Below are 26,990 nucleotides of genomic sequence, written 5' to 3' on the forward strand. Positions count from 1 at the left end.
GGAAGTGGCTTTAGCTTCTCAGTGCAGTGCTTTAACCCGCACACGCCACCAGGGAGGGCCAATAAATCTCTTTTTTAAAAAAGTATGATGATAAAAATATCACTATCAGTTAGTGCTAAATATTATCAAACATTCAGGTTGCATTCAAATTTCTACATTGTTCCATTGATTTTTTTTTACAGTTTAAACAAGAACCCAGGGAGGGAAGGAGTGTGGAGTGCAAAAATTAAAACAAATAAATAAGAATCCAAACAAGGTTGGTGCCCGTTCATATTTTATTGAGATATAATTCAAGTACGTGAAGAGATTTTGCAGTAAGAATTCATTGTCAGGGATGACCTGACAACAAAACATAGACAGAAACTTAAACTAATATTGTGGAAAGGTATGTGGGCCTGGGAAGTGAACAAAGCAAGTTATAAAACAGCCTTTACACTTTCATTCCCTTTTAGTTAATAAAAGGATACCTAACATGCTTACTTCCAGTGGGAAAATGAGCTCTTCTAATTCTCTCTTAAATTTTGGAATTCAATCTTCTCATCTTTCCGCAATGATCACACACTACTTACATAATAAAAAATGGCAAAGAATAAGAACGCACAAGTAGCACTTCTTGGTGGTGGTTTAGTTTGATGTGGATGTGTTTTACTTGGCACATTTTGCTTTCTTCTGGCCACGTGCTTTTGACATGATCTGTGAGAAGGCCTATGAGGCAAGCAGAGACAGGTGCCCAGAGAGGGCTTGTGCCTACAGCTGGTGATAGCACACAGCTCTACAAAGGCATATTGTTCACTGCCTGGGACATACGATCTCAAGAGGCCTCAACGTGCCTTCCTGCAGAGGTGGGGGCAGAAGCGGGGCTGGCATGAGCTTTCCTTTCACAAAAGAAGCCATCTCATCTCAGAGAACCCCACCTTTTCTTCATGCCACCCCTCAGGTTGGTTGTAAGGGTAGGTTGGTGTTCCCATGCCTGGTTTTGACTACCCCAAGACTACACATTGCATCCCTTTGGAGTTTCAACACCTCAGTGTAGGTGTGTGAGGGTGGTACCTGCTTGTGCTTGGCCTAGGGAGTGCCTAATCCTGCTTGGTGCAACACGGCACGCCACATTCTAGGGCTCGACCTGACTAGACCTGCTTTCTTCCACACACCCTTTTAGGGTAGGCTTGACTTCTGCTTGTGTTTGCTTTGTGAACTCTTCACTTTCTGTTCACGGTGCCACCTCCTCTAACCTGTCCATAGCCCCCTCTTAATGAGTGTCCCGGAGGCTCAGCTCACACTCTCTGAGGCTCTCCGAGGCTCTCAGTGAGGCCTGCCCCATCTGGCTGCTGCTCGTCTCTCCCTGCCTGCACTTTTCCACTTCTGCTTCCACAGTCCACGCTGACGGTGCGCCTGGCCTAAAACCAGAGCTGAGACTTGCACGATCATCTCAGTGAACCTGTGTCATCATCCCATTCGACAGATGAAGAAACTGAAGCTCTCAGGGGTTGAGTAACTCATCCAGGTCATCAGCTAGAAAGTGACAGCGAGAGTTCTAACCATTGCCGTCTGACTGCAAAGCCTGTGCTTTTCAAGAACTCTTCAGTACTGTTGGTTGCTTAATTTAAATTTTCTCGAGTGTCTTCACAGTGATGCCCACAGGGCCCTCATTACTACTGAAAAACCTCCTGCATGTCCTTCTGGCAGGTCTTCAGGGTTTGACTCCTACAAGTCGAGCCCACGTCGGGTTGCGATGGAGCTCTGTATGTTCCTTCCACCCCCGCTTTCTTGCCTCTCTCGCTCTTTCTACCCCATCCCTCTCTCTCCTCTCTCTGGCCCCTTTCCCTGGGAACCCCTAAGAAGACAGAGGATCTCCCTAGACCATCAGGAGTTTCTGGGGCTGCTGGTCTGATGGCTCTTGATAGAGTTGGGAAGAACACAGACAACAGCCACAAAAATACTCGCAGACAAGGAGCCACGAATCAGCCCATGGCCCCAGCAGAGAATCCAGATTGAAAACTAAAACCCCCACCATCCATAACCCCTCCGGACGCTTCCTTTTCACAGCCTCATTTCCCTCCCCTCCCCCACCAGAATCCTGGCTTTGGAGCTTTGGAACCCTTAGGCTAAGCCCCACCTCTCTCCCAGCATCCTAAAGTTTGGGGGCTGCATTCAAATGAGGAATTTCCAGGTAGGGGTGTGTTGGAGGGGCTTCAAAGGGCAGTCTGTCCTGGAAAATGGGGGAAAGGTGGCAGCCACGCCCGGCCTCTGAGGACTACTGGGAGTCCCTGTGCCCTTTCCCCCTCCCACCAGCCCCGGCAGCAGGGACCAAGCTTGCTTACTGTCACCTGACGCTGGGCAGCCGCCGATCCCATTGGTGGAGCCAGATTCGGTCTGGCTCTCTGTTCTTTCTCGCCTTCTCTGCCTCTCTCTCCTCCACGCTGCTTTGATTTCTTTCGCTCTTGCCCCTCTCCTTGCGCTCTGCTGGGAACATCGTCTCCCGGGGACAGCAGCGGTGTGCTGCAGAGCCAGCAGGAGCTGCCTGCGGGGTATGGAAGAAGCCTCCTTGGAGGCTGCCAGAGGAACGAGAGGACTGATAGAGCTCTGCCTGTGACCCAAGCGCCTGGCCGGCCAGCCGCTGCCCCCCTACCCGGGGAGCCTGTCCACACAGGGGTCTCTCCCCTCCCTCTCTTCCAGGTCTTCCTCTGAAGAGTTGGTGGAGCCAGGTGAGTGCCCTCTCTCCCCTGAGCACGCTGCTGTCAATCCAAGTGGGACTGGGGGTGGCCGGGGGCTAGAGGCTGGGGACACTAGGGTCCTGTCACTGCCTGCAGTGTCTGCCTGGACAGTCAGGGTGACGACCTTGTCCCCTTATCCAGGACCTTTGCAAAAGGATTCACAGCTGGGTCTGGTCTCTGGGGCATCACAGTCACCCCGTGACCATTCTGCTGCAGCCAACGATGCCAGCTGGGGTGCAGGGTGGGGGATGGCATGAGTGGCTTTTCTGAATGGGCACAGGCAAGGGGTATCCGTGTGTAAGGTGCGTGTGCACACTTGCACGGAGCTGGAGGTTTGCTTGCGTAGGTAGTTCTGATGGCATGGAGTCGTGCTCATGTGTGGGTTTTGACTGCTGTGTGGCATGTATTTCTTGTACACGTGAGTGACATATGAGGGGGAAATCACTCAACTAGTAGCCTGTGGGGAATACGTAGGTGGGGACACCGTGAAGTGGTATATTTACGGGGGGACTTATCCCTTGTCATGCGTGTGGGAGTCATGTGGATGGAGGGGCTGTATGCAACCGGGGGGCTTCTCTTTGGGAAGGTGCAACCCCCAAGGCAGAAGTGGGTGGGGGTGGGAAGTGTGGGCAGAAGCCACTGTGGGGGCTAACCTGCGTGGGCGCGCAAACCTGTTGGCATGTGAGGTATCAGGACTGGCAGCGCGTTGCCAGACACAAACACATTTTCAAAGTCTGTGTCTTGAAAAGATTCGAGTGAGAAAGCCAGAACGGGGACAGGAGATGTGTGTGAGAATGTACATGTGTGCCCAAGCAGGCATAAGGGCGCTTTCCAAGGCGGTGGCACGCAGGCGTGGTGCTGTGGCTTCCCCTTCCCCCAGAGTGGCTTGTGAGAGGAGTGTGTGCACATGTGTGTGCGGAGCCTGGGGACTGAACATGTATGGGTCTGTGTGGAGGTGAGAGCTTGGAGGGAAAACTGCGAGGTAGTCTCAGAAGGTGGGAGGTGGCAGAAGGTATCTGTGTGCGCGGGGGAGCGTGTGGGAGTGAGAATGTCTGAGGAGGCGGGGGCAACCCGTGGGCAGCGTAGGTGGGCATCCTTGGTGTCTGCCCGCACGCGAGCGTGTGTCCGGTGCCTGTGTGTGGGTGTTTACATGCCTGTCTTAGGTGGGTTCACACGAGAGTGTGGGCGTTTCTCAGGTGTTGCCTCAACCTGTCCCTCACACCCTTCTCGTCTCCAATCATATGGGTTTGGAGAACCAGGGTTCACGCCCACCCTTGGGCACCCTGCTTTGCTGCTCTCTCCATGTCACTCAGCCACTCTCCCGAGCCAGCGTGGGGGAGGATGCTCAGTGCCACCCCCCCGCCCCGGACTGTAGAGAAGAAAGCCTGCGTCTGTTCCCGGAGACCCTCACCTCCAAAGGTGGCCACCCCTACCTCTGGAAAAGAACTAGGTGCTCCCCCTCAGGGTGACGTAGATAGCATCCCTTACTTGTGGGGTGCAACCTCTCAGGTCCTCTCTGAGTGGGAGTGTGTGCTGCTGTGTGTGGGAGCATGTGAGCATATGCATATGAGGGGCACACGGGTGTCTCCCCGGGGAGCTCCTCATGGTATGGGGGGGCCTGGGGGGTGGTAACTCCCCACTGCTCCTCACATGTCCCGAGAATACCACAAATGGGTTTGTTGTCATACAGTCATTTCTGAACACCTAGTTCTGTTCTGTTTTATTTTGGGGTAGACCTGGTAGCACCCCATGCTCATTTACCACAGGATTCCCAGTGCATGAAGCCGCTGGCATTTGGCAGAACTTCACAACAGGCAGGCACATGCTGTGTCTTAGGGTGGAAAACCAAGAGGAAGCAAGGACTCAGGTGACAGAGTGGGACAGGTGAGGGCCGCTCCTCATGTGTTTCACCCTGTGCCTGCCGCCCAGGCAGCCCACGGGTTAACTGAGAGGTGCCAGGCTCCAGAGCAGGCTTAATTGACAGGAAAGTGTGGGTTGGATCTTCTGGAAACTATAAATAGAAGTACCTGCTTGGGAAGGCACAAGGTACCCTCACTCTTAATGCCGGGGCAAGGGGAGGGGAAGAAGCGGGATGAGGCTGGAAGGAGATGACTCTCCAGGAAACGAAGGTGTTCGGGTTTGAGGAAGAGCTGGGGAAGCAGGAAGCAAATGTCCAATGGACACTCTTGTTCTGTTCCAGGACTGCCCCCCACCTCTGACCACACACACACACATACACGGAGCTCAGGGGAACCAGAGTCAAGGCCAGGCTAGCTCTTCCCAGCTAAAGGCTAGGTGAGTGGTGTGGTGCGTCCTCTCACTCCTGAAGAGCATCAGGGGTAGAAGCAAAGGAGTGAGGTGGGTGAGGGAGGATGCAGCTGTTTTATAAGGGAAGGATGGAGGGAGGCAGCAGAAACAACACGTCCACCTGTACATACACACAGGCACACACGCGCACACGCACACACATGGACACAATCTTAGCTTAACGATGAAGAGCTCAGACTCTGGAGTCAGACGGATCTGGGTTTCTGGGTTTAAAGCAATTTCTAGCCTGGTGACCTTTGACATCTTAGTGCCCTTAACCTCAACTACCTCATCTGGAAAATGGGGATGATACTGATACCTGCCTGCTGTATGAGATGATGTCTGTGAAACTGTTAGCATGTCATTGACCCGCGACAGATGTCAAAAGTCAAAATAATTATAAAAGAACCGAGCCATGGAGGATCTGCTGGAAGAGACTGTGCTAGGGGAGGAGTTGCAGGAGGAAGAAGAGCTGTCCACGCTGCCTGGGCCATCGGTCCGCACGCATGTCTGTGGCACCTCTTCTCATCCCAGCACTGTGGCGACCCTAGCTGAGCACCCCAGTACCACCCCCCGGAGAGGAGCGAGGGGCGAGCCCAAAAGCCCCCCTAGCCTAGGCTTCTGGGTACCACCACCCTCCACCTGCCTCAACCTCCACCCAGCCCCTCAGTGGGTGCTTCCTGCCTCTCCCACGCTTTGTACCATTCTCTCCACCCCCACCCCTTTCTCTTTTTACGCCTGCTGGCTGAGGGCCCCCCTCCTCGGCTCCATCTGCTGCAAATCTGTCCCACCGGCGTTTGCAACATTCCCACTGGCTCTGCCACCTGTCAGGTGCCGTCTGCTCCGCAGACCCCTCCAAGAGAGCCAAGAGTCCCCCAGCGGACACCACCCCTCCTTTGGTCCCACTCTCCTGTCTTCCCGGTGTAATCAGACTTGAGAGGCAGGGCCAAGCAGGGGGTCTTCCAGGTTCCACCTTTCGAGGAAGATTGGGAGTAGGACGGTTCAGAAAGCTCCATGGTGGGGAGGGAGGTGCCCATTCTTCCCTCCCCCCGTCCCCCACAGGAGCCAAACCAGAGGCGAGCATGGAGCTGCTGTCCACACCCCACAGCATCGAAGTCAACAACATAACCTGTGACTCCTTTCGCATCTCTTGGACCATGGAGAACACTGACCTGGAGAGGGTCACCCATTACTTCATTGACCTCAACAAGAAGGAGAATAAGAACTCCAACAAATTCAAGCACAGGGTGAGTCGGGGGTACTCGTACCCTTCAAGGAGGCAGAATAGTGGATAACACCCTGTGATAGCTGAGTCAGAGAGACCTGGTTCAAGTCCAGACTCTTCTTGCTGTGTTATCCTGGGAAAGCTTTTAGCCTCTCCGAGTCTAAGTCCCTTTGCTGGAGAAAAGGGATGACGATACTGTTGGCCTTCAGAGGCTTCGGCGAGGTATTGCGTGATACTCGACTCAGGGCACACAGTGGACACTATCCTGGGCATCACAACTGGGCCTTCAGATGGGGCAGGAACATCCACACTGGTGGGCCACGCGGACATCACACCAGGGATGGCGTCAGCATTCAACGAAGCCCTTGACTCAGGAGCACCCCTTGATGGGATGGATGGCAAGGGCTGTGGGCAGCAAGGGGCCTTTTGCTTGGTCCTCACCAAAACGACTCCCCCATCCCTCAGGCCTTTGTGGTCTCCTCTGCTCCTGGCAGGGTGTCCTTCCTGGGTTAGAGCTGGTGTGGCGTGGGTGGGAGGAAGGTTCCCCTCTTCTCCAGCTGGCAGAGGAAGGGGGGAGAGTGAGGTGGGAAAGAGCCCGTTCCCACGACGACTGCTTCGTGTGGGTTACTCACCCTCTCTCTCTTTGGAACTGGCTCTCCCGATCTGGGTGTCTTTTGGCAGGCCAGTTGCCACGGTGACGTGAATGTTCAACACCACCCCCTTCACCCTCCCCCCAAAGAATAAGGCATATTTTCCCTTCCTCCCTGGCTTCTCAGCATTTGCTGTTGCCGTGGAGACAGCACAGCCGTGTGCAGAGCTCTCGAAGTCTCCCTCAAAAACGAAGGTCTCGCTGTCCTCAACTTTGCAGGCCTCACCCCATGGGCCTTTCTGCTCAGTTTGCAGGAGAACAGGCATGGGGGGTTCAGGAGGGCTGGCGCGGTGGACTGTCTGCATGGCCTTCTCAGTGACCCCTGCTTGCTCCGCAGGAAGGTGGTGCCAAGGTTTGGAGCCACTGAATCTGTTACAGGGCACCCAGTGTGAACTGGGCTGCCTGTCTGTGGGTCCTAAAAATATAATTGTTCTGCAGACACACACAAAAGGGTCAACAATGGGTTTATTTACAAAAAGGGGAAAGGAAAAGGAACAACCCAGGGGATGAGAGAGAAATACAAGGTAACTGGCATATCTTCCCAGCTTGGCTGACTTTGAACTCTAGTAAACAAACTAACCAGTCACATGGTCCCAAGACCCATTGCCCCAGAGAGAGAGAGCCATTGCCATTGCCTCTCCCTACCCCAGAGCCGTTGAAAATTGCTTCCTATTTATCCCCCAAAGCCCCAGAGTGCCTGCTTAGCTCCGCCCTTGGGTCCTCGCAGTTCTCACCCTGGTCCTGCTGGGAGTTGTAGTTTGCAATCACTGGAGTAGGGGGCAGAGTCCAGAAAGCTGGAGTAGGGGGTGGAGTTCACAAGACTCTGCAGAGTTCCTTTAGGACATCCTGCCCCTTACCAAATCATCCCTCGTCCCAGGAGGACAAGGGGCCACTTGGGTGGGGGGAGGTCTGGGACAATACCAAGATGGGGTGTGATTCCCAGTTTCACTCCTGGCTCTCTGTCTGCCCCCCTTCCCAGGATGTTCCCACCAAACTGGTGGCCAAGGCTGTGCCACTGCCCATGACAGTGAGAGGCCACTGGTTCCTGAGCCCCCGCACAGAATACAGTGTGGCGGTGCAGACGGCTGTGAAGCAGAGCGATGGGGAGTACCTGGTGTCTGGCTGGAGCGAGACGGTGGAGTTCTGCACGGGGGGTGAGGCCCTGCCCTCTTTCTTTGGCATATCTGGTTTAGTTATGGTCAGGAGGGACTTCACCCTCACCCAGCCACCACTTAGGACCACCCACTGTCCACTGGACGCACCCGAGGCTGTGGGGAGATACATGCGCATGAGACCCCTCCCTAGGGGACCCTAAGCCCGGTGTACCATGCAGGAGGCAGACTCGACACTACTCCTCATGGTAACAATCCCCCACCCCTCATGAAGGCACGGGGTCCTTTTCAGGTTTGGGACAAGCATGTATATATATATTTTGAATTGTGGCAAAATACATATAACATTTATCCTCTTCATCATTTCGAAATATATAGTTCAGCAGTATTAATTATACTCACATTCTATGCAAGCAATCGCAGAAGATTTTTTGTTTGTTTTTTAACTGAGTTTACACTCTTTTACAACACAGCTGTGCAAGTTTCAGGTGCACGGCTTCATCTCTTGCCATCGTATATACTACTTCACACCCAGCCCCAAAGATCTGGTTTCCATGCACCAGTCACCTGCTTTTACTCATCCCCCTACCCTGCCTCTCATTACCCCAGAGCTCTGGTCTTCAGAACTTTTCAATTTTCCCACATCTGGGCCTTCTCTGGTGGTGCAGTGGGTTAGGACGCAGCACTCAGTGTGAGTTCGACCCCCAGCCCCGGAGGTGACCCACATGGCGCAGCAGACCTCTCCTGACCTGCCCGCTGCTCCCCTCAGCAGTGTACTTCGTTGATCTGCCTGTTCTGCTCCCCACTCTGTCTCTGATGAAGCCTCTCACCGCCCCTGCACCTCTGACATGTACACCAGTTCTGCATGCATAGATAAATCAGTTTTTTAAAAAAATTTTCCCACATCTAACTGTAGAGCCATTAAACAGAAACTTCCTGTTTCCTTCACTCCAGGCCCTGGCAACCACCATTCCAATTTCTTTCTGTCGATGGCACTACTCGGGTCCCTTATGTGGCGGGCTTCATATAGTGCCTGTCCAGTGCCTGGCTTATTTCACTCAGCCTGCCACCCTCAAGGCCCATCCATGTCACAGCATGTGCCACAATTGCCTTCCTTTTTACAGCTGAATAACACCCTTTTGTGTGGCATTACTTGTGTGGTAAACATCTGGCTTATCCATCATCTGTCAATGAGCTCTTGGTGGGGCAATCACATTTTGTTTGTCTTGAGCCTCCACTGAGCCTGGGAAAATGATCCCTATTCAATGGCCCTGCAAGCTCTCTTAGTAGAACTTAGCTTGTAAATTCCAGTGTGAACAAACACCAGGCTTGTTTGTACTTGGTCTCTGATGACCCAGGATCTGCCCCACAATTTTCCATTCTTTTGGTGTCCACAGTGAGAACTGCTCCAGATCGCCCTCTGTCACTAGGAAGAGGCAAGAACATTCTTAGCCGCCGGCCTGTCGGCCGCTGGCTGGAGCTTCTGCCAAGACCTGTGTCCCGAATCTCCTTGAGCTTCTGTCTTTTGAGCGATGCTTTCTCTTAGCTCAGCTGCAAAACCCCACTCTTAGGGGATGCTCTGGCTCCTTGTGGCCGAAAGCCTCTTGTTTTACCCGGAGAAGTTTCATTTCAACTGGGGAACTAGGGATGGCTGCTGTGCAGTTCACCTCTTGCCAAACCATGCACCCTGGCCAGGGGTTCATCAGCAAAGAGGAAAGGGCACCTTTTAAAAATTTGTACAAAGGCTCTGTCTAAGCTACCAGCAGTCCTGCCTGGCCCCAGGCCCAACGCCTGGCCTTGGCCCATGAGCAGGGGTCCAGTTTTGTTCCCCTATTTCCACCTTCCCGCCATCTTCTGGGTTGCTGAGGCAGGCCCTAGTCTGCCTAGGCTTTCATCTCTGCGAGGACCAAACTAGAGCTTTGAAAACCCGTATGTAATTCCAAGTGGCACCCGCATCTAATTCCAAGTGGGCAGCCTCGTACCTGCTACATCTGAGGGGCTCTTCCCCAACACACCGAAAAATTTCCCGTCTCAAACTTTTTTCGGCTTACTAATTCCCTTTCCACAGGGGTTACAGTCCCTGGGCCCCCTGACATAACTATAACTGGACAGTCCGTCTCCCACCTCTTCTGACCCAGATAGCCCTGGACCTCTACCAAGGAGATGCACAGGACAGACAGCACCCCACTGGCACATCCCATCTGGCTTCCCTGAGTTCTGAGGCTAGAGATAGGCCAGCCGGGGAGGGTGGTGAGCCCCCATGGGCCCTCGGCTCACCCAGGACTCTTGCAGATTATGCCAAGGAGCACCTGGCCCAGCTGCAGGAGAAGGCAGAACAGATCGCAGGCCGCATGCTCCGCTTCTCTGTCTTCTACCGCAACCATCACAAGGAGTATTTCCAGCACGCCAGGTAGAGGGGCCCAGAGGGGCAGGGCTCACTCCCTTCCAGCCCTGTCCTCTATGCCCGGCTGTCTGATGTCATCCCACACTGTTGGTGGCTGGTCCCTCCTCTGGAGTCCCCACTCCCTCATATCAGAGGCTGGCTCTGGGGGGTGACAGCTTGGGATTGGGGAGGATGCCCAGGGGAGGAGATGGCTCTAGGGGTGGGGTTCCCTGGGGAAACATGCTAACAGGCCTGGGTGAACTGGCTCCAGGGTTTGATCCTCCTCTGTGACAGCTTTCACTGGATTCTATTGCCAAAAGTCAGTGCCTCTCAGTTCAGACGCTGGGTCCCAAGGAGAGGTGGTGAGCAGAGCACAGAGTAAAAGGTTTTCCAACCGCGATCTCTAGGGAGGTGTCTCAAGGAGCCCCTTAGGGTGGTGCTGAGGGGGTGTTGAGGAAATCAGAGGAAGAGGTTTGGTGGGCCCCATCCAACAGAACAGCCTCAGTTTTGTCTGCTTTTCACCTGTCAATGTATCATTGTCTTGGGAAAAAACAGGGCTCTGCAGTACCAAAATGCTTGATAATTAAGGATCTGACTCCAATACCCTCATTATAGAGAGGGGGAACCGACAGAGGACACTTAGGAGAGCCAGGACCAGGCCCTGCCCACACTCACTCCGACCTGCCACCACGGCTCCAAGTCCTCAGCCTTTTCGGATTGGGCTAAGGCCAGCCACCACGATTTCTGTCTGTCACTGCATTCAGGCTGATTTCACCCCATCCTGGGTAGCAGTGGCCTGGCAGGGCGATCTTACGTGTTTGTACTAGTGGTTTGTAGTGACCCAGTTGGGGATCCTCTTATCAGCAAGGAATGTTTGTGCTATAAAGATGAGTAAAGAAAGGCCCAGCTCCCCTCTTGAAAACCTGTCTAGCTTATAGTACTGACAGATTGAACATAAGTATGTGTAATTGTGGAGTAAAATTCAATACCCACACATGTATTAAGCAGTGAAAAATTTGCTGAATGCAAGTGTCTGATGTTCTAGGAAGGTTTGAAGGAGGAGGGGGCACCTATGCTGGGCTTTGAAGGATGACTAGGAGTTCGTTGGGCCAGGCAGAGAAAGACAGGAGAGGCAGCCTGGCAGAGGGAAGAGCACTACAAAGGCTCAGAGGCAGGACTAATTAGGGGCTGGGATTTATATGTGGCAGGGGGCTGGTACCCGTGGGCGTGGGCCTGGTAGGAGCCGGGGCCAGAAAGACCAGCTTGTGTTGGTCTTGTTTTTCATGCAAGCCCATCAGAGAGTTTTAAGCTGGGGAAGTGGCAAATTCAGAGCTCTCCCATCTCCCTCCTCTCATTCTGGAACATTCTATTTGTGACTGGTGGAGGCGGCAGCTGGTGGGAGAGCTGGGAGCTAGTCTCAATCTCTTCTCGACCACACACACACACACACACACACACACACACACACACACGCATGCACTCACATACCAGCCAAGCCTCAGCCCAGCTAACCAGCAGCATTTCCTCTTTCCTTTGGCATTTCCCCCCGGGTGGGCAGGACCCACTGCGGGAACATGCTGCAGCCCTACCTGAAGGACAACAGCGGCAGCCACGGCTCCCCGACCAGTGGCATGCTCCACGGAGTCTTCTTCAGCTGCAACACGGAATTCAACACGGGCCAGCCCCCACAAGACTCCCCCTATGGCCGCTGGCGCTTCCAGATCCCCGCCCAGCGCCTCTTCAACCCCAGCACCAACCTCTACTTTGCGGACTTCTACTGCATGTACACGGCCTACCACTATGCCATCCTGGTGCTGGCACCTAAGGGCTCCCTGGGCGACCGCTTCTGCCGTGACCGCCTGCCCCTCCTGGACATTGCCTGCAACAAGTTCCTGACCTGCAGCGTGGAAGATGGGGAGCTGGTGTTCCGCCACGCCCAGGACCTCATCCTGGAGATCATCTACACTGAGCCGGTCGACCTGTCCCTGGGCACACTGGGGGAAATCAGTGGGCACCAGCTCATGAGCCTGTCCACAGCCGACGCCAAGAAGGACCCCAGCTGCAAGACCTGCAACATCAGCGTGGGGCGCTAGGGACTCCCGGGAGCTGGGGGTCCAGGGAGAGATGACAGGAGGTGGCTATGGTGGCATAGGTTCAGGGAGCTGGTTTTCTCTCCCCTGCCCCCCTGTCCCCTCCGAGCCACTGGCCTCCCTGCTCCCCACCCCTTTACATTAGAGGCAAAAGAGGGTGGCCCTCTTGGTAGGCTCAGCTCACCCAGGCTTGGCGGACCCGGAAAGGCTTCTTAGCCACAATAGGTTGCTGGGTGGGCTGGATTTCTGGGGGCCCCCCCTTTCCTTTGGGCTCCCATCCTGCTGTTTCTTGCCTCGCCCCTGGCCTCCATCTCATGGAGACCTGCTGCCTTGGGCTCTCCCGGGGAACTCACATGTAGCTTGCCTGCTTCTGGAGGAGATGCAGCGAGCTGTGGGCACCCTCCCTCAGCCCCACCCACCCGCAGAGCGCCCTACCCTTTGACTTAGGGCTCCCTGCCCCCAACCTGGCCCATTCCCTCTATAAATAATCCCCCCCCTCTCCCGCACCTCTGTGACCCTGGGCTGCCCCCTGCCCACAGCACCCTCTTCCTGCATGGGGAGAGCTGTCCCCCTTCCCTGCCTGCCCTCCAGAAAGGGACTCTTTTTTCTCACGGCTTTGGGGACTCTGAGCTTTTAGAATTTCCCCTTTTTCTATCTGGAGATGATACATACCCCAGTGTACCTTCTCCTTTGCTCAGAGTCCTGGAGTCTGAAATGGTAGCCACTGGGGTCGAGGAGGGGGGAAGAGACCCCTGAGACCCTGAGGGACCCCTTCCTCAGTGGAAGTGGGCTGCCTTACGCCCTGAGGGGCCTCGGATGGAGCTGGAAAGGGCGGCTTTCCTGAAGAGCCCTGGCGCCCGCCCGGCTGCAAGCTTTACTCTGCTCTCTGCCACGGCGCCCGCTGTACTGTGCCTGTGTATGATCTGGACTGTGGCTTCCCTCCCACTCCGAGCCTGTTGACAGAACCCCTTCCCCGGGGAGTTCTTGGGGAAGTCTTCCTGGGGCCTGCTGGCATTTTCACCTATTTCCTACTTTGTGTGGTCACAAAGGTGATGCGGGCGGACCCCTGGGACAAGCAGACCAGGTGGGGAGACCAGAAGAGGTGCCTGATTGAGGGAGTTAGCTGCTGGGGGATGATGGGGGTGTTAGCACATGGAGGAAAGCAGTTTCCACAGTGACAGCCAGATTTCTGTGATAGAGGACAGAAGGGACCAGCTGGCCAACAAGGCCATACCTCGGCGAGGGGGCAGGTGGACAGCTGGTGGCCTTTTCTGTAGCCAGGGGGAGCAGTGTGGCAAGCTGTCCCCGTAGCATGGGTCAGAAGGTCTGGAGACCCTGGAGGGTGCACAGAGAAGGAAAGGACAAGGGCCCGGGTCTTCCCCCTCTGCTAACAGCGTGGTTGTGGGGGTGGCCCGCTGCCCTCCCCGGCCCCCGTGTCTGCCCTGGGCTGGGGCACGCCCCGCCTGTGCTGTGCTTGTGATGCGCTCAATAAACCGCCATGGCCTGAGCCCTGCCTCTCTTTGGGCTCCGGGAGGGGTGGGTAAGTGGTACAATCACAGAGAGGCATGAGGGAGGATGTCCCAGGACAGGCCACCTGGTGTCATCTCTCAGGGTACCCCGAATCTTACTGTAGCAGGCAGGACTCCAAAAACAGAGCCACATCCCCAGCTCAGAAGGGATTTTGGAGTTATTTGGTGCAACCTTCCATTTTACAGATGGGGAAACTGAGGCCTCTTAGGGGAGAATCTGTAGTAACCAAGGCCTCCAGGACCCCTCACCCCCCTCTGGAGTCCTTCCCATGTCAGCAGCCTGCCGTTACCTCAGATCCAAATGTTGCTCCCCCAGAGCCTAGTGTCCCTCCTCCCCAGCAGGGCTTCTCTTTGCAGAGCTGAGTCACTTCTGCGGCTATTATTACGGACTTATTAAAATGATCCTCTGCCGGAGTGGAAAAGCTCCAGAAAAATCAGAGTCACCTCACTGACCTTGCCTGGCTCGTGGCCAAATGTGTCATCTACAACTTGAGGCACAGCCTCTTTGGGCTAGGATGGAAAACTGAAGAAGGGCAAGGAAACCCTCCTGAAGGCCTACTATGTGCCACCAGGCTGGGTGTTTCACATGCATCTGTTCTTTCAGTGCCCTGGGCCACATTATTTATTCCCATGTATTAGAAGGAGAAACTGAGGCGCAAGGAAGTTAAAGTCTTGTAGCCAGGAGGTGACAGTGCCCCCTTTGATTCAGTAGCTGGAATCTTCCCATCTCCTTGTCCTGTCTCCCCATGTCTCTGCTAGGGGCCACCTGGGACCGTAAGACCAAAGCATGGGCCTTCTCAGACACCTTGCCCTCCTCAGGGTCGCCTCTGAGCCTGGCTGCGCCTTCTTCCAGAACAACACCAGGGGGCGCTGTGGAGTCGCAGATGCGCAGGAAGTTTAAAGGCGTAGTGAGCAGTGTGCACAGTTTAGAATTCAAAGCTAAGACACCTCCAGGATCCTTCCACTTGCCTCTGGGTAGGAGCCCCCTGCACCAGCTGAGGAGATTCCAGTCTCCCAGAGAGGCGGCCTGCGGCCTTTCTTTTGTGAACCCTTTAGGGTTTCTTAGGAGAGTGTTCTCAGGGTTCTTCTGGTGTGACAGGAATGAAGTGGGGTGGGGATGGGGCTACATGCAGATCTCCTCCACAGTCTCGTCTCATTCCCTTCCCCAGAAGATGGCCAATCAGACAACGCTGGGCTAGGGCATTTGCTGGAGTCTGCCCCGGGGGCCCTCTGGCCTGTGTGTCTCTGATCTGACCCAGTAGAAGGAGAGAGGTTTATATCCACACACACATGCACACACTTGCACGTGTGTGCTCTTTGGGTGGATTTAGAGCACAGCCTTCATGCATCGTGAGGGACAATCTTGGCTTGTAGTTGTCATGTCCAGCCGAGGGACCCTGAGTCAGCCCTGCTCCAGTGCAAGCAGGGAGGGGAAATGAGGTAGCGGCCGCCAAAGGGCGTTACAGGTGGGGTGTTCTGCTGTGCAGGCACAAACAGACACACCCAACACATACACATGGTCACACACACTCACCATACACACTCCCTCACTCCCTCTCCCCTCCCGCCTTTCCCCACAGAGGAACACCCACCCTTCCCTGCCCACTCCTGGGTCAGCATTTTGTTTTAAAAAATTCTGAATGGATGACAGGTCCCCAAATAGTAGGAGGGCAGGTGCCAGCTCTAGGGGCCCCCCCCCCACCATTTTGTCTGTGCCTCTTATGTTGGTATCTCTTCCTTATGTTTGGAGAAGAATGATTGGGCTCTTAAGGTAAGGGGTGAGGAGGGACCATGCCCTGAGATGGAGGGAGGCCTTCAGGAAGCTGAGCTGGGGAGATTGGCCATAAAACAGCTTGGCCACAGCATCTGGAGGAGATTGGAACCAGATGTTCCTGGGATGGGGGAGGGGAGAGTGGGGGTTGGGAGGGGGCTGAAGCAGCAGCAGACTGGTCAACAGGAGGCAGGATTTGGGGCCTCTTGGCTCTCTGGGGAAAACATCTGGGTTGCCCTCTCCCCAACTCCCTGAGTTAGGCATCACTATTTTTGCAAACTGGAGCAGCAAGCTTTTCCCAGATCCTAGAATCGGTCTTGTGTGTAGTGACAGTCAAACACAGGGTGTGACTTGGGAGGTGTCCAGAAAAGCTACCAACCAGCCAGAGACATGTCTCCTGCTGCCCGCAGCCCTGCCCTGCTGTGGGTTAAGCATTAAGCTCCTAACGTAGGACTGCAAATGAGTGTACCAGAAGTCTCCTCTTGGCAAAGAGCAGTGCAGGGGACCTGTGAGACCGAGGAGAGGGAAAATGGCCATTTATTTGCCAGAGCCTCTGATTTGCCCAGCCCTGTGGTGGGCGTACCTCAAAGGTTATCCATTCCTTCCTTGGAACCTGTGAGATGTCACCATCCCCGTGTCCAGATGAGGAAACTGAGGTTCAGAGCGGCCAAATGACTCACTGAGGGGCACACAGCCACCAAGGAGTAGAGCTTGTGTTCAGTACTGATCCCTTGTTTTCAAACCTATGACCTTTTCGTGACTGAGACACATGTGGAATTGGGAGCGAGGGGGGAGAAGGAAAGAGAATTAAAAGGGGGGTAAGAAGCTGTGCAGAGGCCCCGACTTCGGGAACAGAGGCTGGAGAGTGGTAGCTGGCCAACAGTCATGCTGAGCTTGGTGGGGTCAGGTGTCCTGACAAGGGAGGAGTCCCCTGCTCGGGGCCTGGGATTACCTCACCCTGCTTCTGGAGGTAGGAGTGGAGGGCAGAGTTCAGGACAGGTCCACCCCTGCTCCCCAGTGTGGGCTGCGCACTCAGGCCAGGAGCACTCGGGAATTTGGAGACAGCTGGAGGAGAAGGGGTGCCTTCCTGATGGGAATCACCTGAGCTGATGGCGCTGTACTGGAGGCAGTCAGTCCTGCACCCTGAAGAAGCCAGAAGGTAAGGTGGGCTATGCTGGGAAATTCTGGGTTACAGAGCAGTGGCCCGCAGCCAGCTATGGGCAGCCCCACCACCCTGCGGAGGCAGACACCCCCTGCCTCCACAGCCACGTCCTCCTTCCCCCGCAGCGGCCACCTTGAGAGCGCTGGCCTACCTGCTGCCGGACAGCAAGCTCCTGGGGTGGAAATCTGGACATCTAGGCAGGCCGGCGGCCCTGCTTCCTGGACGACCATGGCGGCGGCTTTGGAATGCCGCGTGGACCTGCTTGGTGATCTTCAGCCCCTACATCTGCTCCACCTGTTCGGAGCTCGCACCTGGCTCTGGATTAGCCCGACAGTCTCCTGTGCTGCTTTGGGCTGGGTGCCTTTCATTACCTGGCTCCCCCCAGACCTGAGGTGCTACAGTTCCCCAGCTGCCAAAGATAGGCCCAGGGGAGACTGCGAGCACAGGACCTGCACCAGAGGAGGCAGTTTGTGGAGGTGACAGACTGGCTCTCTGGGTCAATGCTGAGTTGCCTCTGGCTGTGGTCTTGCTGGGCAGAGAGAGCCTGCTGGGGGTGGAGGGCTTGAGTCTGCAGTGGATGAGGCTATGTTCCTGACTCCTGTTGAGAGCGTGGCTGGGAGCCAGTAGTGTGGGCCTCCGAGCTTCAGAGGAGCCTGGAGGGCTGGTGAGGAGAACTGTGGTCACTGGCCACAAATTTCTCTTCTAGAGTAGTGGCCCAAGTTGGTTTGCAAAGTGTCTGGGTGAGAGGTCATGGTGGCGCCAATACTTTGGGGGCCTTTCTGTTCTGTTCAGACAGCTGTGGCTGTCTGAACACCCTTGTTAGAGCAGGTGGAGGCGGGTCGGGGGGGCATGACTTCATGGGCCCCAAAAGCGATGCCCCCTCCAGGTAATGAATCTGGGCCTATTACTATTGTCTCCGTAAGGGCCAAGATGGGGTCCAGCAGGTCACCCTGCTCCCCAGAGATGGATCCCTGCACAAAGCCCAGCCACGTCTGGCACATCTGCCCAGTAACAGGCTGGTAAAAGACTTCTAGGCTCACTCAAGTCTCTCCAAGAGCCCCCAGGCTTCGAGTGGTCTGCCCTGCTCTCTGGAATCTGGGAGCAGCTAGCCAGGCTAGAGACTGGGGTCTTCTTTCAGCTTTCTTTCCATGTGACCCCTCTTCCAGGGATGGTGTCGAGCAGGTACAGCATCTGACACACCGCCCGCACAACACTAACAGCACTGGAGTGTCCTGAACTCCTGGTGACAGAATCACTTTTACACCAAGAAGTTAAGAAAAACACCAAAATCCACACGCAGGGTGTGCTGTGGCCAACTTCGAGTTGGTGTTGTGAGACCTGAGATTCTTATGAGGCGTCTAAAATAAAAACACGGGTCAGCGGGCCTAGGGTGGCTCCATGCATGCCAACCGCCTGGGATAGGGTCGAGCCGGCTTTTCGTATTGAAGAGCAGAAAATTGTCGGAAACTGCTGAAGGCATAAGCCGCGTCAGAAAGTGGATTAAAAAAAGAAAAAACAAAAACATGAAGCTTTTTTGAATAATAAAAAAAAAATCAAAAGGTAAAAATAGATAAGTAAATAGAAATAAAGAGAAGGGGGAGCGCTCCTTTTGCAGGGAGAGCAGGGATGTGGTCTCTCTCTTCCTGGCCTTCGTGCCATCTGGGAGAAGGTGGATGTGGCGGGAGGGGGGGCTGGACAAGACACTCTGGGCCGCTGTGGGAGAGGGACCAGAGCTGGAAGTTTGCTCAGCAGCTACTGAACTTCTAGCTGTGGCCACCAAAGGAGAAAGACCAGCAGGTCTGTCTGCTCTAGTCAGAGCTGGTTTTCTGGCTCCTGGTGGGCTCCCTAGCTGGACCTACTAGTAGCCCACCTGCAGACAGAAAACCCCAGTGGGTACAGATGGACACACACTATCCCTTTTAACACCCCTCCTCTCTCCTCCCAAACAGCCTCTTCACAGAATGTTCTACCCTCCTGTTGTGGGGGAGGGCTGATGCATCTGTGTTTGTGTGCCTGAGTGTGAATTCACACCCTCGGGCGTCCGTCCTGGAATGGAGGGAAGGAAGGGCAGCCAGCGAGGCCAGGTGTCCTGGCGGCAGGCCGGCCCCAGACACGGCAAGCCTGCACATCTGGAAGGAGCCGTTCCCCTCTCCCCCCAGGTCCCAGACAGCATCTGGCACAGGATATTGGCTGTAACACTTTCGGTTTATTGGCTGGGGTGACCTGGTGCGGCTGAGCAGCCACCGGGCCTGAGAGAAGCCCTGTCTTGTTTCCCCACCCACCCCCCATCTCCCCATGTGGCTCCTATGGGACGTGTATGAAAGTTCATGCCCCTGGAAACTGGGGGAAGTGAAGGCTTAAAATAAAACCAAATCGAAGTTGGAGAAGGGGTGGGAAACGTACATTACAATGCAGATATGCCACTGGCTATACACAATACAGCGTGTAGAGACGGGTAGGGAAGCTGGGTGGGTCCTGCTGACCGACCCTCTTCCCCACTGGGCCAGGCCCCCACAGAGGAGTGGCCACTTCAAGTGTCTCAGTGAAAGCTCCGGTTCCCTGGCCCTGGTGCCCCCACTCTGGTGGGGGCCGGGAGGAAGGATCGCGGGGAGGTGGCTCGTGGAGTCCAGACCCCCTGCCTCCTGAGGACAGCCTCGCCTGGGCCACGGCCCACAGGTCCCGGTGCCGGGGGACAGGAACGGGGTGCCGCCTCCTGCCTGCCCCCCACTGTCCGGCCCACTGACCGAGGGCACAGGCCTCCATCCCCACCCCGTGCGGGGCAGTGGTCACTTCCTGCTATGCAGCGTGTCCTGGAACTTGGTGCTGGTGTACCGCAGGTGGAAGCCTTTTTTGGTGATGGTGTCATCCGAGTGGAATTTCACCAGGACAGAGTCTCCTGCTGAGTACACCTCCTCGGGAGGCTGACGGAGGAGAGAGATGGACGTGAGGCTGAGGGACAAGGACACACTTTTCTCTCCCCCAGGCCCCCAACCTTCACCACACCCCTCCAGTCCCTTGAAGCAGGAGGACGCCCCTCTAGAGGGAGTCTTGGGAGAAGCAGGGCGCAGCAGAAGGAGGAGTTTGTGTCACGTTCATAGGCAGACTTCCGTTCCAGAGCTGGCTCCACTACTAGCTAGTTGCTGAGTCTGCTTAGGTGAGGCCCTGTCCCCTGTGGGCCTCACTCCCCCGAGCGTACTCAGGAGCAAAGGCTGGCTGCTCTTCAAGCCTGAAAGTGCTGGTAGGAGAGCATGGCTGGGGGAGGATTTGCCAGCGGCCAGGCTCACTCTCTGAGTGGCTGTCGTCTCTCTGTCCCAGGCAGCTCCTGGAGGAGACTGGACAGCCCAGTCCCCCAGACCTGGACCTGGCCATTCCCCTCCTCCCGCACTAGCTTTGGCTATGACCAGCTTCAGAGAAGGCCCTTTCCTAGGCTCTTGCAAGCCCCTCCTCACCTCTGTGCAGGAGCTCAGAGTTCGAGCTGCCCATGGGGCCCTCACTTCTGAGACCTGAGGACATGTCCAAAATTGTGGCAGGGAGCCCGGACAGGCCCACATTCCCTCCCACTGGCGCCCGGAGGAAGCCACCTGGGGACACTCGATTTGGTGTGACTCACCGGATGGAATCAAGGGTACTACACAGGGCAAAGTGGGCAGGGGGTGCTGGCTTGGCAGCCCGGGGATTCCAGAGCAGCTGAGATAGACAAGCAAGTGAGTTCTCTCCTCGGCCCGCCTACCCCCCTGCCACCTCGCCACCCTGCTGTTCACCAAAGGCTGAAGCTCTGTTTCTGAGGCCACTGGGCCAATGCTGGGTCCAGCAGCTGCTGCAGCTTCTGGGCAGTGTAACCCTTCCTGGGAGCCCAGGTTGCCCTGGAGCGGGGCTATGAGAGAGGAACGAGCAAGGGGGGGGGGGGCGTAGGGAGGGTGGTGAGTGGGGGAGCGTGTGCTAAAGCGCATGTGTGGGCATCATGGAGAGGGGAAGTCTTTTCTCTGAAGGAGGAAAAGACTAAAAAGAAGAAAAGAGGAAGCCACAAGTTCGGGCTGGGAGGAAAATAATTCCACCTTGTGGTTTTTTGTGGCCTTAGCTAAAATCACATCCAGCAAACTTTTGCTTGCTGCTTTTGAAAATGCTGTTTGAGGACCAAGAAGTGCTGCCCACTGTCTGCTTGGACAGCGGCGGCAGCAGCAGCAGCCTGGGACAAGCTGGCCTCACCCAGCGGGGGAACCGCAGTGGAAGAGGGGTGTTGTCATGGCTCAGAATGACTGGTGATCGGGGCCAACGGGGGCCTCTGGCTCTTGCCCTAAACTCTGCTCCCCACTTTGGGCCTGGTGAGCTGCCCCGGGACAGGGGAAGGCATGAGATGGGCAGAGGGAACGCCATTCTCCTCGCCACATGCCAGCTATTCGGGTCCGGGCAAGCTACTGCTAAGCGGACTGGGGTCGGGGCAGGCTGTGTCCTGGAGGCCCAGGAAACTCAGCCTCGGCACATAAGGACCTGGTTCCCTGGGACAGGGCAGCCCAGGGCAGGGCGGGGCTCTGTGACCAGCCACCCGCAGGGCTGGTCCCGGTGCCTCCGAAGGATTGGGCGCCTGCTGCCCCTACCCCGCGCTAGCACCCCCTGCCCGCAGAGGCAGCCGCTAGCACCCCCTGCCCGCAGAGGCAGCCGCTAGCACCCCCTGCCCGCAGAGGCAGCCGCTAGCACCCCCTGCCCGCAGAGGCAGCCGCTAGCACTCCATGCCCGCAGAGGCAGCCGGCTGATGCTGGGTCTTTGGATTGGGGCCACGGGGGCGCACGCGTGGGGTGGGGGTGGGGGTGGGGGCCTCACCCCAGAGCCGCAGTAGCGCCCCAGCCTGGGGGCCGTGCTGTCGTAGCCGTCAAAGAGCTCCATGTAGTCATAGCCGCAGTCCGTCTCCTCCTCCACCTCGAAGGTCTGGAACACGAGCTCCACGCCATAACCCTCCTCTGCCACGATGACCCACTCGCAGTCCACCCCCCCGGGGTAGTTGTTGTCACCAAACTGCGCGTGGGAGTAAAGGTCCTTGGTCTTCACCTCGGCCCGCACCTGGCCACCGCACTCTGGGGGATGACAAGAGAGGCCACGGCTCCCTGAGCTCGGCTGCCATCCAGGCGCTAAGCCCCACCATGACAACGAGCCCTCCCGGCCTCTGGGGGCCTTCGGGGAGGGCCACGGCGCTGGTGACAGGTGGGTTTGGACTGAGCCCAGGACTTGGCTCGGAACAAGTACTTTGCTGCTCTTCCACTGGCCAGATGCCCACGAGGCCCACAGACACAGCAGGGTGGGAGGCAGCGGCTCGCAGGCCCTGGGGACGGCACGCTTGTCAAAAGAGGACATGGCTAATTTGCTCCAGCTGATGGCTGTCATGGAAGAATGTGGGCCCAGCGTGGCCAGACCTTCCATTCTTTGGAGAGAAGATGTACATCTGGATTTTATGCAAACACCCCTGATTTTTTTAAAACGTTGGCTTAATTAAAAAACAAAAAAAACAGTGTGGGCCAAACATAGCAGCGTCTGAGAGCCAGGTGGAGTTTTGGGCCTGCAGTGTGTGACCCTGTGCTGGGAGGGGCAAAGCACAGCACAGGGTCTGTGCTGGCAGGATCGTCGGGGCCACCCTCTCCCCAGGCCCCGGCTCATTCTCCCTGGAGGGGCAAGGGTGGGAGAAGGCAGGGCAGGGCTTGTGTCAGGGACAGAGGGTGACCCTGGGAACTCCCCAGCAGGTGGCTGAACACCCACAAGGAACCTGTGAAGTCTCCATTTGACATCTGCGGTCTGGCACTCAAGGCCTCCCAGGACTGGGCCTTCTCTGCAGCCATGCTGTTTCTGTGTCACTGGAGACCTTACTCTACTGCTCCGCTAAGTAACTGGAGGTGGCCGGTATCTCCTGGCGCTGTCCTGGGGTCATGGCTCCGCGTGGACTCCTCCCCTCATACAGTGATCCCCTTATCATGTTTTGTTTTCTGTGTGATAATCTGTGCTGGTCTTATCTCTCTCCTGGACTGTGCATTCCTCGGGTGGGTGGGGCAGGCAGGCTCAGGCCAGTTTGGGTGCTGTGTGTGGCCTCCAAATCTTCTTCCATAGGCCAGAACTCAGAAACAATGTTGAATAAAAGGACACAGTGACACAGTAGGCCCCTCCAGGGTTGAGGTGTCTACTTCATTCTTTTTTTTTGGTTCCAGCACTTAGATGGTTGCTTCAGATATGGAACACATTACTACATATGTGTGGGAGGAGTGAACAAGCAAATGAGGGTTCAAAACGCAGGTGGAATGCTGCAGTGACACTTCTCACCCCTGGGGATCTGGCGGATTCCCTCCCTATCCCGGGGTTCCCTCCACTGCCCTGTACTTTCTGACTTCAAGGTTCCTCCTTCACCCTTCAGTTTTTACTTTCGTGCAGGGCCTGGCCCTCAGCATCCGCTGTGTCTCCACCCAGACCCCAGGCGGTCGACGGCTCCCGTGCCTCTCTGTGAACCCCCCACCTGCAGCTTAGCAGTTTCCCCCAGAACGAGTGACAGCCGCCCAGGCACTGGCCTGAGGCGCCCTTACCTGTGGAGTGGGCCGCCTGGAAACCCTTCCTCTGGACAGAATTGTCGGAGTAGAAGCGCAGGAACATTCGGTTGCCTGTGGCCAGGACGGGCTCGGGCTTCTTGCTCCCACAGAAGCGACCCAGGACGGGAGCCTTGATGTCACGGCCATCGTACACCTCTAGGTGGTCATAGGCACACTCAGGCTGGGACTCGATGTCCATCTCCATGAAGGTCTGAGGACAGAGCCCAAGGGAGGACAGAGTTAGGACTGTGCAGGGAGCAGGTGAGGTGGGCAGCAGGTGGCCCCAAACCCAGGCCTCAGGCAAGCCGGGGCTGGTAGTGCGGGTGGGTGGTCCCCTGCTGACAGAGGACCAAGGAGCTGGCGATGGCAGTATACCCCTGTATATACTGGGGCACAGTCTGTCCAGATGAGGGCTTGGGTTCTCACAGGGCGGAAGCCCTGTGGGCTGAGCCCGCCCACCCAGCCTACATTCGGCATGGCTTCGGGCAGTGGCAACAGCAGGACACAGGTGACAGCCAGATGGCACGGATGAGGAGCTGGGGTGCCCGTCCAGGCTGGGGAGTGGCACCTTACCAGCTTGACCCGGTGCCCAGGAGTGCTAGAGATAGCCCAGGTGCACTCCTTCTTGCTGGGGTATTTGTCGGGCCAGTTGGGGCTGGTGATGGTGCCGCTGGTGGAAGTCACCTTGTGGTCACAGCCGGCTGTGCAGAAGTGAGTGAGGGCAGGAGGTCAGCAGGGCCCCCAGGCCCCTGTGCAGAAATCACTTCCCTGCTGCCCGCTCCATTCTCTTGTCCCCCACTGAGAAACTGGAAGAAAGTTCGCATGACTTTTCTATTCCCCACACCTGGGGAAATCTAGCTGCCACCTGGCAGCACCCGTGACAAGGCCATGACAAGGCCATCATGGGCTCCCTGTGCAGACCCCTGGCCTCTGCGGCCATCTGGCCACACACCCCCCCCACCCTCTGCAGAGCTGTCATTCTCCGATCTCCTGCCATGTCCCACATTCACAGAAGATTTTCGCTCCTGACTCAATTCTCTCTGTTCTTTTCCTGTGGCATCCTAAGTATGTCAAAAACACACAATGGTCCCCCAGCACGCAGGCCTTTCCAGCCCTTGGCCTCCTCAGCTTTGTTGATTCTCCTCTCCCTTCTCCACACACACTCGTTAGTACCTCCCCCTAGGCTTTGCCATCACCCACCATTTTTTGATGCTACAAATGTACTTTCTCCAGGGCTCCCTCCCTTCCTTCCAGGGTGCTCAGGCCTGTCCTTCCCTTCAAGGGCATGGCGACCTTCACAGTCTCCATCCTTTCATCTCACCCAATGTTTTCACCTTGGTGGACTTTCCCTGCCTCCCTATTCAGCTGGAGCACACGGAGGACCACCCTGACACCCAACTACTCATCAACAAGTCGTACACCTGTGATGCCAACTTGGAAACTCCATCCACAGTCTCCAGCCGGGCAGGCCCCAAGCCACTTGACATTCATTCTTCTCCAGCTCCCTCTCTCACCTCTTCAGCAGCAGCTCTAAACCTTCAGCTCTCCCCCCAAGTCCCAGCCACCACTCTCTCCCACCTCACTTCTCCCCTCCCCACTCGTCCCCCAGATAAAACCAGATCCCTCAAATATGAACAACTTCCACTTCCTGACCCCAGCTTCAAACTGGCCTTCCGACCACCACCTCCCCGCTTTTCTATCCTGGAGAAGGTACTTGTCCTTGCTGGTAGAAATGAATTTTCTTTTGGTGAGCTGGAGCTCTTTGCTGCTCATAACCTGGGCACCCCAGTACCACACCCCATCTTCCTCATTCCCTGTCAGCTCTGCCGGCCTACAAATCTTCCTAAGGCAGTTCTCCCATGGCCCTACTTTCCTCTCGAGCTCCCATCCTCCTCTCCCTGCTAACCTTCAAGGAAGCTTGCTAGCCTGGGTGTTCAGTACTGATGGCTCCTCGATTCACTGCCATCTGCCTCTGCCTCTGGAAAGTCTGGCCTCACACACTCAGATGTGAAAGCCTGGCCTCATTATTCACTACCTCCCAGCCTGGCAAGTCCCACTGAGCCTGAGAAGGCAGGGCAATGCTGGGCTGAGAGGAGAAAGGGGCGTGGGCGCAGGAGCCCGCTGTGCCAGTGTCAGGGACTCATAGCACACCCAGACAGCCACAGTGGGGGGCAGGGGAGGAGCCGTCCACAGCAGCCCAGGGGCCATGGCTGTCCACATCTGGCCGTGCGCTGTTTCCATCACTCATCTAGATTCCCGTGTGCATGCTCACCGACGTCCCCCTCCCCCCCCCCGATTGCTGTGGGGTCTTCCATGTCCCAATTTTCCTTGCACACCCCTTTTGGCACCCCCATGACTGCAAACTCTTTGGGGGAAGAAAGACTCCTCTCTTGAGTTCCCTGCAGAACTGCACAGCGCTGGACCCGCTGCTGGCATCAGAAAATGCAAGCTAATGTGTGACCAGCCTAACACTTGAGTTAGGAGCCATAAGTGCTCCCAGAGTGAATCAGAGCTCCAGGCAGGTCATCTCCCCAAGGACTTTAAACCCTCTTCTGACTATCTTGTTGAGCTGATGCTGAGGGTTCTTAAGTAAAAACCTCTCTTTCAAAGAGACTAGAGAGAGAATGCAGGTCAGATAACACTGAATGTTATCGAAAGAGGCTAGAGGCAGGAAGTCCGCCTTTGGGGGCTCTGAAGAGAGGGGCTGGGAACCCTGCTGGGTCACTGCCAAAGGCTTCACCCCATTTATTCTGGTCAGCAGTTTACGCATGCACGCTATGGCTGTTACCTAGGAAGACAAGAAGAGGCCTTTGCCGGGCAATGTGCCAGTGGCTCAGAGCAAAGCCCGTGAAGCAGGCACATTTTACATCACTTCATGGCAGAGGAATGGGCAGAGCGAAGTGACAGAAACAGACAGAGGTGAGGCGACTCGCCCGAGTCATACAGAGAAGCCTGCAGCCTGCGGCTGGAACTACGTGTCCCGAGCAGGCAGCGGTCACGATGGAATGAGTGACTTGGGGCAGGCCGGTGTGCTCGTGTCCTGGGAGGGTCGATGACATCAGTGATGACACAAGAGCTGTTCTCAATACCCGCGTCAATGTCAGGGAGGCAGCGGCCCTGCCCTGGGTGTCCCCGGGGATGGGAAGGGTGTCCAGTGAGGTGACGGAGCCGCTGCCCCTTGGAGGCGGGGGGGACGACACTTGCTAACGGTTACCGGGAGCAAATGGAGGCACAGAGAAGAGGCCAGCTGCTTCAGGGCACACGCCAGCCACGCGGCAGGGCAGGGCCGGCCACTGGCTCCCGTCCACCTGGTCACACTGGTCCTACCCCACTCTCTGCCAGAGGAGGTCTTTGTAAACAGGAAGACTTGGACATGGAAGCACTGACCACTGGAACAGCCTGAAAGTGGAGCCCAGGGCAGCTGGGAGCACCTCCTCTCCTGGAGCCCAGGGCATCCGGGAGCACCTCCTCTCCTGGAGCCCAGGGCA

General features: G+C 56.3%; 2 protein-coding genes across 2 annotated transcripts in view; one reads left to right on the top strand and one right to left on the bottom strand.

Annotated features, from left to right (window-relative positions):
* The first annotated feature begins 2,416 nt into the window (after positions 1-2,416).
* Positions 2,417-13,984, top strand: PHYHIP (phytanoyl-CoA 2-hydroxylase interacting protein). Its single transcript, XM_004685408.2, has 5 exons — positions 2,417-2,705; positions 6,084-6,268; positions 7,875-8,049; positions 10,300-10,417; positions 11,949-13,984. Exons 2-5 carry the CDS (start codon positions 6,104-6,106, stop codon positions 12,481-12,483), a joined length of 993 nt encoding a protein of 330 aa, XP_004685465.1. The 5' UTR covers positions 2,417-2,705; positions 6,084-6,103; the 3' UTR covers positions 12,484-13,984.
* Positions 13,985-19,138: 5,154 nt separating this feature from the next.
* BMP1 (bone morphogenetic protein 1) overlaps positions 19,139-26,990 on the bottom strand; it is a gene marked incomplete at its 5' end in the record, with an annotated part of 40,624 nt that continues 32,772 nt past the window's right edge. Inside the window, 4 exons of the mRNA XM_012726769.1 lie at positions 19,139-19,863; positions 21,761-22,011; positions 23,500-23,713; positions 24,076-24,207. Of these exons, the coding sequence (XP_012582223.1) occupies positions 19,729-19,863; positions 21,761-22,011; positions 23,500-23,713; positions 24,076-24,207 (732 nt within the window). The remainder of the gene's footprint in view (positions 19,864-21,760; positions 22,012-23,499; positions 23,714-24,075; positions 24,208-26,990) is intronic.

The sequence above is a fragment of the Condylura cristata genome, unplaced genomic scaffold (assembly GCF_000260355.1).
Source record: "Condylura cristata isolate star-nosed mole 26May11 unplaced genomic scaffold, ConCri1.0 scaffold00018, whole genome shotgun sequence".
Lineage (NCBI taxonomy): Eukaryota > Metazoa > Chordata > Mammalia > Eulipotyphla > Talpidae > Condylura > Condylura cristata.